This window comes from Lithobates pipiens, unplaced genomic scaffold (genome assembly GCF_037356315.1).
Source record: "Lithobates pipiens isolate NorthernLeopardFrog02 unplaced genomic scaffold, aLitPip1_a1.2 Scaffold_19, whole genome shotgun sequence".
Lineage (NCBI taxonomy): Eukaryota > Metazoa > Chordata > Amphibia > Anura > Ranidae > Lithobates > Lithobates pipiens.
This window is the reverse complement of record NW_027507764.1, coordinates 433,856,871-433,872,169: the sequence shown is the minus strand read 5'-3', so window position 1 is coordinate 433,872,169 and position 15,299 is coordinate 433,856,871. Positions and strand designations below refer to the sequence as shown.

General features: G+C 40.2%; 1 protein-coding gene across 2 annotated transcripts in view; it reads left to right on the top strand.

The window, feature by feature from the left end:
• The window catches only part of LOC143997162 (maternal DNA replication licensing factor mcm3), a 54,818-nt gene extending 45,193 nt beyond the window's left edge, over positions 1-9,625 (top strand). The window contains exons 14-17 of one of the 2 annotated variants that reach the window (XM_077492621.1): positions 5,166-5,263; positions 5,874-5,962; positions 8,051-8,141; positions 9,349-9,625. In XM_077492621.1, coding sequence (XP_077348747.1) covers positions 5,166-5,263; positions 5,874-5,962; positions 8,051-8,141; positions 9,349-9,547 — 477 coding nt within the window. In that variant the 3' untranslated portion in view covers positions 9,548-9,625. The remainder of the gene's footprint in view (positions 1-5,165; positions 5,264-5,873; positions 5,963-8,050; positions 8,142-9,348) is intronic. The other variant, XM_077492622.1, reaches the window with a different exon arrangement.
• The last annotated feature ends 5,674 nt before the right edge of the window (positions 9,626-15,299 follow it).

The following is a 15,299-nucleotide window of genomic DNA, read 5'->3' as shown; positions in this document are numbered from 1 at the left end:
CGGCCGCTTCTGTATCAGCACCGATCCTAAGAGTGCAATGAGATACGAAGGTGGTCGAGCTGAAGAAATTACAAACTTTTTTTTTTTAGCAGAGTTAAATTGAAAAACAGTCAAAGGCAAAGAGGAATGGTGTAAAAACAAATGCTTAGACAATTCCGAATCGGCAAATTGCCAAAGCAAAGAAACGGCACATATAAGTGGGTCAGAAATTCTATGTACAGTGATCCAACAACCTTTGCCCAATTGATCCGTCTTACTACATCTAAGAAAAACACTAAATCTATCAGGATCCAATAATCTTCAAATGATAACCCTGATACATCCAAATTAGAACAAGGTACTAATTCCGACACTCTGAAAGCCCCAAAAAAACAAAGGCTAAATGCTGACTTAAACAGCATCGGTTCGTAGTTAGAATCCCAAACTGATTCAGTAGCTAGACATCCCAAAAGGGCAGAGGTAATAGGAAGTCTATCGGACACAACATCACATTTGTGACAACCCTTGTTGGACTGAAAAACTGACAAGATGGAATACCTCAAAAAAAGAAACGTCAACTTTTTTTACACATGGGAATAAGAATATTTACAAGACAATAAATCAAAAATGCCAATACTAAATTTTCTGAAAATACTGCACATTACCAGATCTTTCCAAATAAATCCAGAGACCACGTGGCTTCATAACATGCCCACGATCCAACTGTAAACGTTATAAGGCGTCAGCCACATTATTGAACGTACCAGGAATATATTCAGCTTTCAGCCATACATTCAATGTCAAACACTTAAAAACTAAGCGACGCAGCAAAGTAATCACAGGCAAAGACTTTGAAGACAATTGATTGCATAGACAGCGCCTTTATTATCTGAAGCAAAATGCGACGATTACGAAAAACTTCACCCCACAATTCCAAGAGAACTGTAATCTTTGTAAATCTTTTAACATGCTAACTCACAGGCCAAGTACCCGCCGACCACCTACCATGCCAATAAGCACCGTAACCAAATGCCCCAGAAGCATCAGTAAATAAATCCAAAGCCGCAGCTGAACAAAAAGTTGCCTGCCAAACAGAATGACCATTAAATAAATCCAAAAAACACTTCCAAATAGACAAATCCTCAATAGATTTAAGTGCACAAAATGCCATGGAGAAGCAACTCCAGCAATAGCTCTGTATAAACGTTTGGAAAAAACCCTACCCACAGGGATAACTCTAGAAGCAAATGCCAAAAGGCCCAATAAGGATTGAACCACCTTTAAACAAACTTTTTGTTTTGGAAAGGACAAAGTTCAACAAGAAACCGTTTCTTCACTTTAGCTATAGGGAGGCGAACTTCCACGCACACAGTGTCTATAGTAACACCTAAAAATTGCAAACCATGTGTAGGAGGAACCAATTTTTCAGGCGCCAGCGGAACTCCAAACTTCTCGCAAATTTTAAACTCAGTAAATATATAAAAACAATCCAAAGAGGCATCCTTTCCGACACAAAAAATCATCCAAATGTATTGTACAGAACCAGACTGCAAACTAACGACCCACTCCAAAAAAGTAGAAAACAATTCAAAATACAGGACAAGGAGCAGCCCATGGGTAGGCATTTGTCAAAATAGAACTGCCCCTTAAAAAAAATACCCAATGAATTGAAAGCTGCCGGATGAATTGGCAACAGCCTAAATGCTGATTTTAGATCAGCCTTAGCTAAAAGAGAACCACCTACAGGTCTAAGAATTTCCAATGCATCATCAAATGTAGAATATGATACAGAACAAAATTCAGGATCTTTCTCATTTAGAGACAGACCAACCGGATATGACAGATGGTGAATCAGTCTAAATGAATTAACTTCCTTTTTGGGAATAATTCCCAAGGGGGAAATACGAAAATTATGAAATGGTGGCTCAGAAAAAGGGCCTTCCATGCGATCCGCAGCAATATCTTTACACGGTTTGTCATAAACGATATCCTCGTATAGATTAACTGAAGACAAATTATAAACGGTGCTACCAAAACCCGAAAACGTAGGTAAAGGAAAACCTTCCTTGAAACCATCAATTAGAAATTCCGCTGACATTCTGTTTGGGTAACGAATAAGCCACGGAAGCATTTTTTTCTAACGTCACAGGAGTCGTTGCTTTTAAGAAAGGACTCCTTTGAAGGAACATTGTCAGTAACATTCATCTTTTTAAAACACAGAGCAGCTGGATGAGCACCTGAACAATACGCACATGTGTTTGTATTTACAAGTGGCAGGCCATTTACACTGACCATCGTTAAAATTAAAGCATAAACCTTTACGAAACCCAACAGGGCTTGCAACAATAGGTTTAGAAAACTGCTGTTTTTGCGGCAACAATAGATTTAACCAGAGACCCACATCTTTCATCCCACATTTAAGGAAACCATGGACCGCCAATTTCTGCCTAAATGACTCATCATAATACCAAGCTTGTCCATGAAAATTTTTATAGGCCTCCAAAATCTCAACATGGCGGAAAAGCCCGCTACAGTGATCAGGATATTTTTCACCAAGAACACTTGCGTAAATGCAAAAAAGATTGTAACCAATTATTGAATAATCTTGGCACAGATGAATTTCAAAAATGATGTTCTAATGACAGGCAGCAAAGAAAAAATGTCTATATATTCACCTTTCCAGATCTTGTCTTTACAAGCAGCACTAAGATGAAAACCCAAAGGTGAAATCTCACATGACAATGCGTCTTTCAAACAACCTTCAGGCACTTGCGTAGAACAGTCATTCATGGACAACATAGACACAGAAGGACGAACACAAATTGCAGACAAATTAATAGAATTAACAAGTTGAGCCGGCGAGGAATGTAAAGGCTCAACTCGCTATTCTGACGCAACCATATTGCTAACGGGTGATTTCAACTTTTCAACAATTGTATTAAATTAGCCAAGTCACAACACATTAATGGCACCAGACTCACCTGACACAGCCGCACTAGAGGACGTAGCAGCATTAATCAGCAACGATGACAGTAAATTGTTAGGCAACGCCACTGCATAGGCAGAGCTTGAGCATCCATGGTGACAGTATCCGTAACCACAGCAACAGTCTCATCGATGAAATTGCCAGACAGTACAGGAGGCTCCACAGGAACAAGAACATCCCCTGTTGGAGCATTACCCTGAGAAACATAAGGTCTGTTATTTTTAAATGCTTTAACTGGAGCAGAACTCCTATGAGATCTCTCCTTTGCACCAGTTTTTTTAAATCTCAGGCGGGGACCAGGAATCAAATCCACGCTGTCTCTTTGCCAAACGGCGGGGAATAGACTGCACATGCGCCCAAGTCCAGCCTCAGCGAAAATTTCCGACCTCTACCGAAAGCCTCTTGATTGACAACCCGAAGCGGAGGTTGCGCACTACGATCCAACACAGATGCTTGGCCCAAAAGAGGAAGAAGTTCAGGGGGCGGAACGAAGGCTCAGATGAAACGGGCACCGAGACAGGAGCAGCATCAGGCACTGAGATGGCAGGGGAAGAAGCTGGTGGCATTAACGGAGGTACAGATGGCAAAGACACATTGCCTCATCCGTTCTTCGCCGCCCACCGAACCTGCCAGCTCAATCAGCTGACTCGGCATGGATTCCATCTTCCCTGGTAACAACGATCTTCTGCTTTTTAGCGTCTGAGAAATTTCTGTTAATCCAGTTTATATACCTTCCAGCACGAGCTGATTACAGTTTATATTTAAATTACTCAAACCAAATCCATTAAATTTTTAACCTATCAATTTCTTTCTCTTATGCCTGACTCGTTCCCATAGGTAGTTGTGGGGGACAGTTTTGCCCCACTTCCCACTTTTCATTCTAACACATAAATATGCTTTAATCTAAAACATTCCTTTGTAGCTCTGGCTGTTTAGGGTCGTGCTGCTGGAAGGTGAACCTCTGCCCCAGTCGCAAGTCTTTTGCAGAATCTAACAGGTTTTCTTCTAAGATTGCCCTGTATTTGGCTCCATCCATCTTCCCATCTCTGACCAGTTTCCTGTCCCTGCAGAAGAAAAGCATCTCCACAACATGATGCTGCCACCCCCATATTTCAGGGTGATCTGCAGTGTTTTCCGCCACCCTTTTTTTTTTTTTTTTTGGCCTCACATGACCAGAGCACTTTCTTCCACATGTTTACTGTGTCCCCCACATGGCTTACTGCAAACTGGACTTCTTATGGCTTTGTTTCAACAATGGCTTTCTTCTTGCCATGCTTCCATAAAGGCCAGATTTGTAGAGTGCCAGATGAAGTTATCCTGTGGACAGATTCTCCCACCTCAGCTGTGGCTCTAACGCCTCTTGAGTTACCATGGACCTTTTGGTCGCTATTCTTATTAATGCTCCCCTTGCCTGGCCTGTCAGTTTAGGTGGACAGCAGGCTTGTAGTTGTGCCATACGCTTTCCATTTTCAGGTGGCTTGAACGGTGCTAAGTGAGACGTTCAGAGCTTGGAATATTTTATAACACAACACTGCTTTAAATGTCTCCAACTTTATCCCTGACCTGTCTGGATTGTTCCTTGGCCTTCATGATGCTGTTTATTCACTAAGGTTCTCTAACAAACCTGAGGGCTCCACAGAACAGCTGTATTTATACTTGGATTAAATTACACACAGGTGGCCTCTATTTACTAATTGGGTGACTTTTGAAGGCAATTGGTTCCACTAGATTTTAGTTGGGGGGGTATTGGAGAAAAGGGGGCTAAAATACAAATGCACGACACACTTCAGATATTTGTAAAGTGAAAACCATTTATTGTTTTCCTTCCACTTCACATTTATGTGCCACTTTGTGCTGGTCTATCACATAAAATCCCAATAATACATTTACTTTTTTGATTGTAACATGACAAATGTGGAAAATGCCAAGGGTTATGAATACTTCAAGGCACTGTATATGCTAAATGCAGGGCGAAGTTTCTATGTATAGTATGAAGCTGAAAAATGACAAATGGACTCTTACTAACCATTCAGACTGGTTTGCACAAGTGGGTTCATGCATTTGGGTAGTGCAGGTGAGTGTTCTATTACTGCAATAGTCAGTTTTACATCTCAATATTTAGTGTGTATATTTACCATAAAACCATTTGCAATGGAAGTAATGTTGCAGTATTTGATGTTTAAACATGATTCTCCTTAAGATCTTGGCAAAAGAGAAGAAAAAAGTTGTGAAGGATATAGACTTAAGCCAAGAAGCTTCAAGTCAGGAGAGCATAAAGACAAGTCAAGAGGGCACAAGGTTTGTAAACAAAGCAGAATTGTATTTTTTTTTTTTATAACCCTAGTTTGCAGATGTGGCATGCAGTATAGATGGCTTCTGTTGTCTGTATCAAGGGGTTAAAACCGGTTACATTTAACAATAGGTTCATTCATATATTTACCCTTTCAGATATGCGGTCAGTAAATGCAAGGATTAAAACACAACACACAAAGAATGTAATAAAAAGATTTACTTAGCTTTGATTAAAGATGTATACAGATGATACGATACAGGAATAAATACAGCATATGCAATCCAGGGGAGTCATTAGCTCGTCCTGTATAATTATACATGAGCTACCTGGATTAGATGGTCCACATGATTCAAGCTCTTAGTCTTGAATCAAACCTCAAAACTCCAGACTGATCTCCCAGTCATATTTATATGGTAGTGAAGACGATGGCTACAACTGATGAAAAGGAAAGGACAAAGGCTCCAACTTCCCATAGCATAATGAAGCAGATGTCTCGTGCATTAAACATGTATATAGGTATAAGTAATCACTCTTAACTATTCTTGTAATTCAATAACTAAAGTTATATATGAATATAGACCCATACTACAGTCTAATTTTTTATTTTTTTTACAGGAAAAGCTCTAGGCGGGCAGAGAAGATGTCAGATTCTCAGGAATCAATGGACCCCTATACTTTTAGTCAAGATGGCAGTCTAAATGAGTGTAAGTTTTTTAATTTTGAGTTTTACTATATGGTGTTCATTAATCCGATGCTATGGATAATGCTGCTCAAAGCAGAAACATTTTGCGCTTGGTCTGTATTTTTCACATTCAGTCTTGTTGTATTCCTTTTTCTTGGGTCTTCATAATCTTACTGAAGTCACTGAATCACGTTTCCCTATAATTTAAAGCTGAACAATGTGCAAGCATTGTCACCAGTGGATTTTCATCATGGTGGTTTTTAAGACATTTTGTTGGTGCAGGATTGGTCACATGTAACCTGCATTATATAAATTACTAATAACTGCGCTGTGACTGTCCCAAAATAAACTATCAAATGTATAACTATTATAGCTAACTGCCAATACAAATCACTCCCCAGTGCCCACCAGGGCACACTAGTGGAGCTCTTTTGTTTCAGTTTACATGTGGAGCTATCACCTCATTCAGAGTGCTTTATATTCATCATTGGGTATTGGAGACCTGAGTTTGAAGCCCATTTTAACCCCTTTTGAGTGGGTTGAGGCGAGTCTGGCCAAACAAGAGTGTGAGGCTAAAGCAGTTGGTGAGTGCGTTTCTGTGAGGGGAGTGGAAACACCGACTCTTTTACTAGTTGAACTTGCGTTTACACAATATATGGACTTTATTGCTTCACAAGTGTTCTATCAGATTTTTTTTTTTTAGTTAACTTGTGTCACAGGGTGATCACTTGTTCATGCATTGCATTTGATTTTTATATTGTTTAAAGCATTCTATTATGAATGTTATGTAATGTTTTCACTTATCACAGGGTGTTAATATATTTTTTAGATCTGTAATTTCGCAGTAATTGGCTCACTAGTCACTCATCGCTAGTCATTTTTTTTATTTTTATTTAGCACTACTATTTATTCCTATACCTTTTAATAGAGGTTTAAATACTGATCACATACTATTTAAGTGGCAGCTGTAGGATCATCCTCACTCACATCCAATAAGCGCAGTGGTGGGATTACGGGTATAGGCGGATTCACTTGTAAACCAACGGTTTGACTCAAAGAAAGTAGCTGAACAGCCACACTCCGAATACACACCTTTTTTTATTTGTGGGAAAACGGTGTTCAAAAATCCAAAACAGTCACATCATGGTTGTAGTTGGTACAGAGGCAAAGGCTAATGCTTTTCACATCATATTAGATGCTTATACATAGCTAGTAACCATAATCAAACTAGGAGAGATGGATACCTCCCATATCTAATCGGGCTGAACTGTACCTACTGTAAACCTGTATATACTGTTATACCTAATTTTCTATTTTCAACAGCTTCAACACTTTCTTCGTGTAAAATCTATTTAAATCGGTTTTTATTTTCTGAAGTGTTGGATAATTCTATTATGGTCTGTCTAAATCTCTCCTGCTATGCCCATTGGTACTGGAAATGCAAGCTTCACACCTAGGGTGGTAAACTTTAAGGTACCATGTGGAATTCCTGGCTTTGTGACTCTTAAAACACATTTAAAGCCTGGTTTACGCCTATGCAGTTTACATATTCCAGGTGCATTTTTCAATACACGTTTTTGATACATTGAAGTCTATGGAACCAACAACCAGAAAAGTCCCTGGCCCTTTCCATATAATGCACAGTTGTGAACATGACCCATAGAAAACCATGTTAAATGGACTGCAGTGTTTCTGCAAAACTGATAACACACTAAAAAATGCATAGGTGGGAACCAGGCCTAAAGTAACAAAAGCCAGCTACACCCCTTTTCTCCAATGGGACGGTGGGTTTAAAATGCCACTTACATCAGTTTAACCACAAGTTTGCGTGTGAATTGCCAAACTAAAGGGCTGCATGTAGCTTGCTGGTTATAAAGCGTATATTAGGGTTTCCAATATTATAAACGTATCTGGTCAATATGTTAAGTTTAGAGGTGTCATTATGCAGTGTAGATACTAGATAGCCAAAGGAAGTGTGGAAATGGTGTGGGCAGACCACTAAAAGGCTGATTGGCATTGTTCATAGGATTTTTTTTTTTTTATATCCAAACAAGACTACAACTGATTCATTTAATAAACAATTATACCTTCTAATGCCATTGCTTTTCAGCTGTAGCGCTATCTCAGCGTGTGAGAACTCCAAGAAAGATGTCTGAAAGTCAAGGTGAACGCTTCCCCAAGAGTTCCTTAAGTCTGAGCAGGTAGATAACTTTGCCTTTATGTATAAAATTTCATCAGCGTTGGCTTTATTCCCCATCTCCCCATCTTGGTATTTGATTCAGTGTTCAAATTAAAGCAAATTCTGCAGGTTTGCTGAAATGGCACATTGAGCCATCGGATCATTTATTTACATGGCAGAATTGGTAGAACCAAAACATTACATATGGACGCAGACTGCCCATAACTGTAGGACGGCTCATTTATAGTTCATGCTAATCTTTTTTTTTTTTGCTTTGTTTGCCATGAAATGTTTTTTAAATACCTGTTGACCAGCCACTAGGCACTCTTTGATATCATGGCAACACTCCTTGTGCAGCAAAATCACTGCAGCATTGTCTCCTTGGATGGTGTTGCCATCTGTGAATAGCCACACCTAGCTCTGCCCACAGACCTCTTTAGTGTCACACCACCTCCGGCAATGTTCATGGTGCATGAGAAATCCAGCGGCAGTTACCACTGTAAAAGGGGTTACATTATGTTTCTTTGGCAACCACTCTAATACAGGAGGCTTATATGGAGGCTAATATAAACTTCAGGGTCCTCTGAGTAAAAATATCAAGATGAGTAATAGATTCATTCACATGGGTACCGCCTTTGTTGTTGTGCCTGCATCTGACCCAAACTGCACACAGGCAGCTTAGAGGTGAATGGTAGATGCAGTGGCTGCATGGACACTGCTGCAAGTCAACTTGACATGCTGGCATGAGCGTAATGTGTGGATCTGAATGCATACTGTCTGCATTCAGGTTTGTGCAAGTGCTCCTGTCGGCATGCCAAATTTAGATGTGGCTGTGCAGCCACTGCATCTGCATTCACCTCTATTGGCTGCCTGATCACAGCTCAGGGGCGGATGCAGGCACGCAATAGCAAAGTAAGCCTGCATACAAGAAGGGTGACTGCATACTTCTGAATGAACCCTTAGGCCGCATTCACACAAACGTTTAGCCATGCTTTGAATCCCAGTGTCAAGATTCTGATACCTGCTATGGTATCGCCAGCTTTGTGCAGATAGCTGTTGCTGCCCTACAGTGCAGTGATAGGCTGTCGGTGGCCTCAGCTATCTGACTGTTGCACAGCCAACCCTACGATATGATGCAGAGTAACATATGGACTGTACTTTTAAGTAGGACAACGACAAAGACCATGCATTTTAAACTTTTGATTTCATTATTCCAATATCACTTTCAGGATAAAGCAGTTTAAAGCTGCTCTCTTAAAAACCTTCAAGGCTACGCATTCCCAGTCTGTTGCCATTGGTCAGTTATTGGAATTGATCAATAAAGGAAATCCTGATCCATTTGAGTCCTCTGAAGTGAAGAAAGCCCTGGACAACATGCAGAATGATAACCAAGTGATGGTGGCTGATGATGTAGTATTCCTAATTTAAAATGTAACTTTTTCTTGTCTGTTTTGTAGTAATGGAATATGTTCTAGTTTTTGTATGTGTATTTATTGCATAAAATAAACCTAAGACTAACCTAATGTGTCATTATTTAACTATAAGGAAAGTTGACTTTGTAACTTGATCACAACTGTTTTTCTATGGCTGGTTCACACTGCGATCGCACAGTAAAGCCCCATACACACCATCAGATTTTCTACTGATTTGTCTTCAGATTTGCCAAAACCATGTAGTGCAAGGGCCTGCCTGATTGCATACAAATTGAAACTCCTAAGGTTTGACCTCATATTATATGGTTTTGGTAAATCTGAAGGAAAAAAATCTGCAGAAAATCTGAGTGTGTATGGGGCTTCACTCACTACCCGCTTTGACACCCCAATCATTGGAATGGACTGCAGGAAAATTGGTGCTTTCAAAAATGCACTGTGCCACACTGCATGGTACTGCTACCATGTGATTTGCCCACAAACGCTGCATATGTGATCTGTGTTTGGGTTAATATATTGGCACCTGCATGCAGATTGCGAGGACGGCATAGTCTCCTACAGTGTGCGAAATTTGTACAGAATGTGCCTTTCCTGCACTGTGTGTTCTGGTGTGAACTGGCCCTAAATCCTTGTAGAAGTAAAACTTCAAACGATCTCAAAATTCAATTAAAACAATTCAAATAGATCCTGCTTTTCACTTTTGTTTGAATTCTAAGGATATTGAAGTATTTGCTGTTTAGCCAGTCAGACCTTAGATGACGTCACGGATATTGGACCACAAATCTTTAAAGTGACACTAAAGTGTTATTTTTAAAGGGGAAAATAATGTCATAATTGTCTGCTCTGTGTAGTTATTTTGCACAGAGCAGCCCAGATCCTGGCATGTCCCTGCTGAGTGGCCCCACAGTAAGCAGTTTGCTATGGGGGCACCAGTGCCGAGCCACTGCGGTGTCCATTAAGACATGGAGCTGCAGTTTGGGCCCCACCCCCTCTCCTCATTGGCTCACTGACTTTGACAGCGGCTGGAGCTAATGGAGCCACAATGTCCTCAGTCAATAAGGAGGGGGAGTCCTGGGGCAGCGGAGACTGTCCTGCAACATTTTTGGATCAAGATGGGGCTCAGGTAAGTATTGGGGGTGGGGGGGGGGGCGCTGTTGCACACAGTTTTAATAATCTTAATACATAGAATGCATTGGGATAAAAAACTTCTGACCTTACAACCTCTTTAATCTAAAGGCAGATAGAATCCAGCATGAAAACGCCTATCAGATTTTACTAAGCTAAACTACAAAATTGCTGCCTTCCTGCTTTTTGTTCAATGTGACTTTCTGCGTTTGCTTTGAAAGAGCAGATTGGTTAATATCTGTGCATATCTACTGTATATTGGGGTGTATGTGGTGATGCATTTGACTTTTCTTTTTTTTTTTTTTTTTACTAGTGCAGTACTACCTTTCTTTCTGTACGGTTTTAGGCCTCATGCACTCTGGGTGTTTGCCTTTCTCCAGACAAAAGAAAAGCCAAAGCCTTTTTTGCAAATACATTTAAGCACATCAAGCGACTGGGCGTTCATTTTAGTGCTCAGAATATTAATTTAGTCTGACATTTGAAGTGAATGAACGCTCAAGCACTTGCCGTGTCCAGCATTTACACATCTTTAGGTGTTTTTTTGCGGCCAAATGCTCCTCTCGAACATGGTGGCAGGTTTTTTCTCTGCCTGTAAATGCCTATGTATGGACACATTATGGGGGAGATTTACTAAAACTGGTGCAGCTGTGAATAGTAAGCAAATGGCTTCTAACTTCAGCTTTGAGAATAACCCCTTGTTCACAGTGGGCTGATTTGACACATCAAATCGCATGCCAAATCGCATGCCAAATCAGAGCCTATTGCTGGCAATGGCACTGTCTGAATCTGTACAATGCTGACTTTGTGGCAGCACGCTGATTGCCAAAAGTAGTTTCTGCACTATTGGTGACTTTGGGGCAATTTTCAGTATTCATCTGTGCATGAACCCGCACAGATGTATGTTGGGTCAAATAAAGCTTTTCCCTTTTAAACCAGTGGTCTCAAACTGGCGGCCCTCCAGCTGTTGTGAAACTACAAGTCCCATTATGCCTCTGCCTGTGGGAGTCGTGCTTGTAACTGTCAGCCTTGTAATGCTTCATGGGACTTGTAGTTTTGCAACAGCTGGAGGGCCGCCAGTTTGAGACCCCTATTTTAAACCAAGTAGGTGTAATTTCAGATGTTTCTCCAGATCCAATTATCTCAGGAATTCAGTCCATCTTCATCCTATCGTATTTCTTCCACCAAAATTCAAATGAAAGAGTATGATAGCGTAAACAGTTTTCCAACAGCATTTATTAAAAATTGAAGACTTGCATTTAAAAGTGCATATCTGATGCACTGCTAACAAGCCTCTTTCCCCTTAAAGGTCCTGGTCTCCAGACACTCGCAAGAGGGTGGATTGCCAACTTCCTGGCATGCCTTATGCGGACCTCATCAGGGGAGTGAGCAGATTTTGAGTACTTTCGGATGGCTGTCTCTGGCTGAATTTACACTTTTGTGGTCTCTTGTTTTAACATGTAATGTTGTTACGTCATTAAGGCATCTTCCACCTTTTGTAAACACAATTATAAATGCACCCATTCTAAAACAATGGATATGCACTTATTTTTGCATATGAGCAATGTACAGGCTCCTGCAGTTTGTATGGTGGTACGATTGGTTACGAGTGTGGTGATGTCACTGCACTTATGAATGGAACACATCTACAACACCCTCTGCTGCAGAGGAAGATGAGACTTGTAGTTTTCCCATTCACAGAATGAATAAATCTGTAATGAATGACAGGGCTGTGTTGGCAAAGGCCCCACAGAATACAAAATTAAAGAAATACAGGTGCCATAGGATTTGAAAACCCTGAGATTCAGGTAAGAGGAGGGGGTGTTGGTTGGGGGCTGCAGAATGTGACTATGTTGAACCCTAAATGTGATTTTTAACAGGAAACTTGGTCATAAATGTAGCCTTTAAGGTTTCCCATTAATTATGTAAAGGCTCCCAATGTGTGGCAATTGACAAACATGCACATAGGCTTTTTTTTTAATGCAGTACACCACAACACATGACTTGTGCTTCATGTTATGCAGCATGAGTCTTTGCAAGGATGTGTGAAAAATACATGTTTTACTGTGTACCACAACATATATATCAGACTGGGTCCTTAGTCAAATTTGTAGTCCTTGGTTTATAGTAGCAGTATTTGAAGGAATTATGGGGAAATCGATTGCTGACCTCCTGAATAAGCTATTTGATTTTTATTTTAATCGCTAGCCTAGAACAAGTATGCAGATCAGAAAAGTCATCAGAAATCCTTATCGGCTTCCTGAATGTGGATTGGTAACCTAAAGTATTTAAAGCAAGAGGTGTGACAGTCGAGGAAAAAAACACAAAATGCAGTGCTCTGAAAGAATGATCAAATAAATTCCAACATAGTACTGTATGCATAAACGGTGCTGTTTATTCCAAGTGAATAAAAATGGTTAAACAGTCAAAGTTTAACATAAATGGTAGTGAACGTTACCAGTAACCTCAGAGTGGATAAGGGGAAACAATCTCCTTGCTTGGAGATTGTTTGAACATCATTTACCATCCAAACAAATGGAGGGGAGAGAATTCCGTTCCCTGAGGGGAGGAGCGTACTGGCTGCTGGCAAAACCTGCCAGTTCCAGGTGGATGCCACAGATGGATGGTGGTCAGCAGGATTGATAGGCAATCTTTGTGATGTAAACGGCCACAGATGGAACAGCCAAGCCTAGCAGGGTCGATATTCTCAGCGTGCCTATGCGCCTTCTGTAACACCACTGTTGTGCCGGAGATGAAGGGGGAAGGTGTCCTGAAGTCAGCTGTGTAATCGTCCACTGTTCTGTTGTCATGACTTGTGTGTTTAGAGCGCATGCGCTTTGTCAAAGGACTTTGACAAAGCACATGGCCATGTTGGGACGGGAATGCTTGCCATGTTGGTCGGGTCCTTCAGCAGCTTTTAGGCACAGTAATCGGGAAGCTGTTTCTCAGCCATTCTTGGTAAACATATTTGAACAATTATAATCTGTCAATATTAATATATACCGTTTTTTGACATTGTTGGCTTCTAAATGATTTTACTTTTACAATGTATCTTTCTCCAGTCTTTTGCTCTTTCCCCCCAGAAGAAGACCTCTTAAGGTTGAAACGTGTCAGTATGATTAAATATACTCATGCTATGTTTTTCTCGCGTATACCCAATGCCTGTATTATGATGTACATGCAATAGCCTCATTCACAGAGCTCATTTTTATAATGCAAATCTAGGCTTCTTTTATGTAACAATTTTTTTTTCTAAACATTTATACGTTTTCAATAAATTTTTGAATTTCTTGCTGCAATTTAAAACCCCATGGGCGAACCTTTCCAATTTATGATTAATTGGGGCGTGCAGCTATTATCTCACTACTAGTATCGCTTTCCATTTTACTATAGTGTTTGCCTCTAAATGTCTTAATGTGCATAAACACATAGGATAACATTGAGCTACTTCTACAGGCAAAACATAAAACTCCTGTAGAAGCGACATTTTTAAGCCAATGTACATGGACCCTAAAGCAGCAATGGCAGGTTCCATATTTCTTTATGGAAATTTTACTTAAAAAAAAAAACATTTTTTTTATGATTAATGAATACATAACTAGACTATTAGCTTTTTATATTTAATACAAGTATTACTGATAAATATTTTTAGTAGATATCACTGATCCCAGCGCTCTAAAGAAGATGTTATGTTTTAAGCTGCTATCATAACAAAAAAATCGCATACCACACATATATAGTATCATTAATTCCCAAGAAAATCACAGCAAAGAATATACTATATTGACAGCGCTAAAAAGTAAAATGAGACGGTCAAAAAGTAAAAGTCAAACAAGTTCATAAGTTTGACCGGTGTGCTGAATCTTGAATTGTGGAAAGGGTGCTTCAACTAATGTTCATAAGAAAGGAAAGAAGTCCATCTCCAAGACATTCACCAGGCTGGCAGTGTGAAAGAACTCCGTGCACAACGACGCTCCCAATGGTAATACACTTACCAAAAATATGAATGGATATAGGCACATCAAATATTCAATGGCTCCTGGATATTCTCGGCAATAAACCTTCAATTAGGCCTCTCTCCCACCAGCACAATACGTTATCATTTCACATATGGAAAAGATCAGAAACACAAGCCATAGTGCAAACTGATTTTAATGAACAAACTTGTGCGCACTCTTTAAAAGCATACGTACACAATAAAAGGTTCTTATATTGCATATCATATCACCAGCAAGGCTCAGTCTTGTCTCACCAAAGTCTGGATCTCAACGTTAACAAACGGTCTCAGTATCTGCAGCAGGTCCTGGGAAGACAAGCTCTCCTGCCCAATGGGCGTGACCGTGCAGCTTTACATCATCACAGCAGGAGAGCTTGTCTTCCCGGGACCGACTGCAGATACCGAGACTGTTACCATTGAGATCTGGACTGTGGTGAGACAAGACTGAGCCTTGCTGGTGATATAAGAACCTTTTATTGTGTACGTATGTTTTTAAAGAGTGCGCACAAGTTTGTTCATTAAAATCAGTTTGCACTATGGATTGTGTTTCTGATCTTTTCCATATGTGAAATTATAACGTATTGTGCTGGTGGGAGAGAGGCCTAATTGAAGGTTTATTGCTGAGAATATC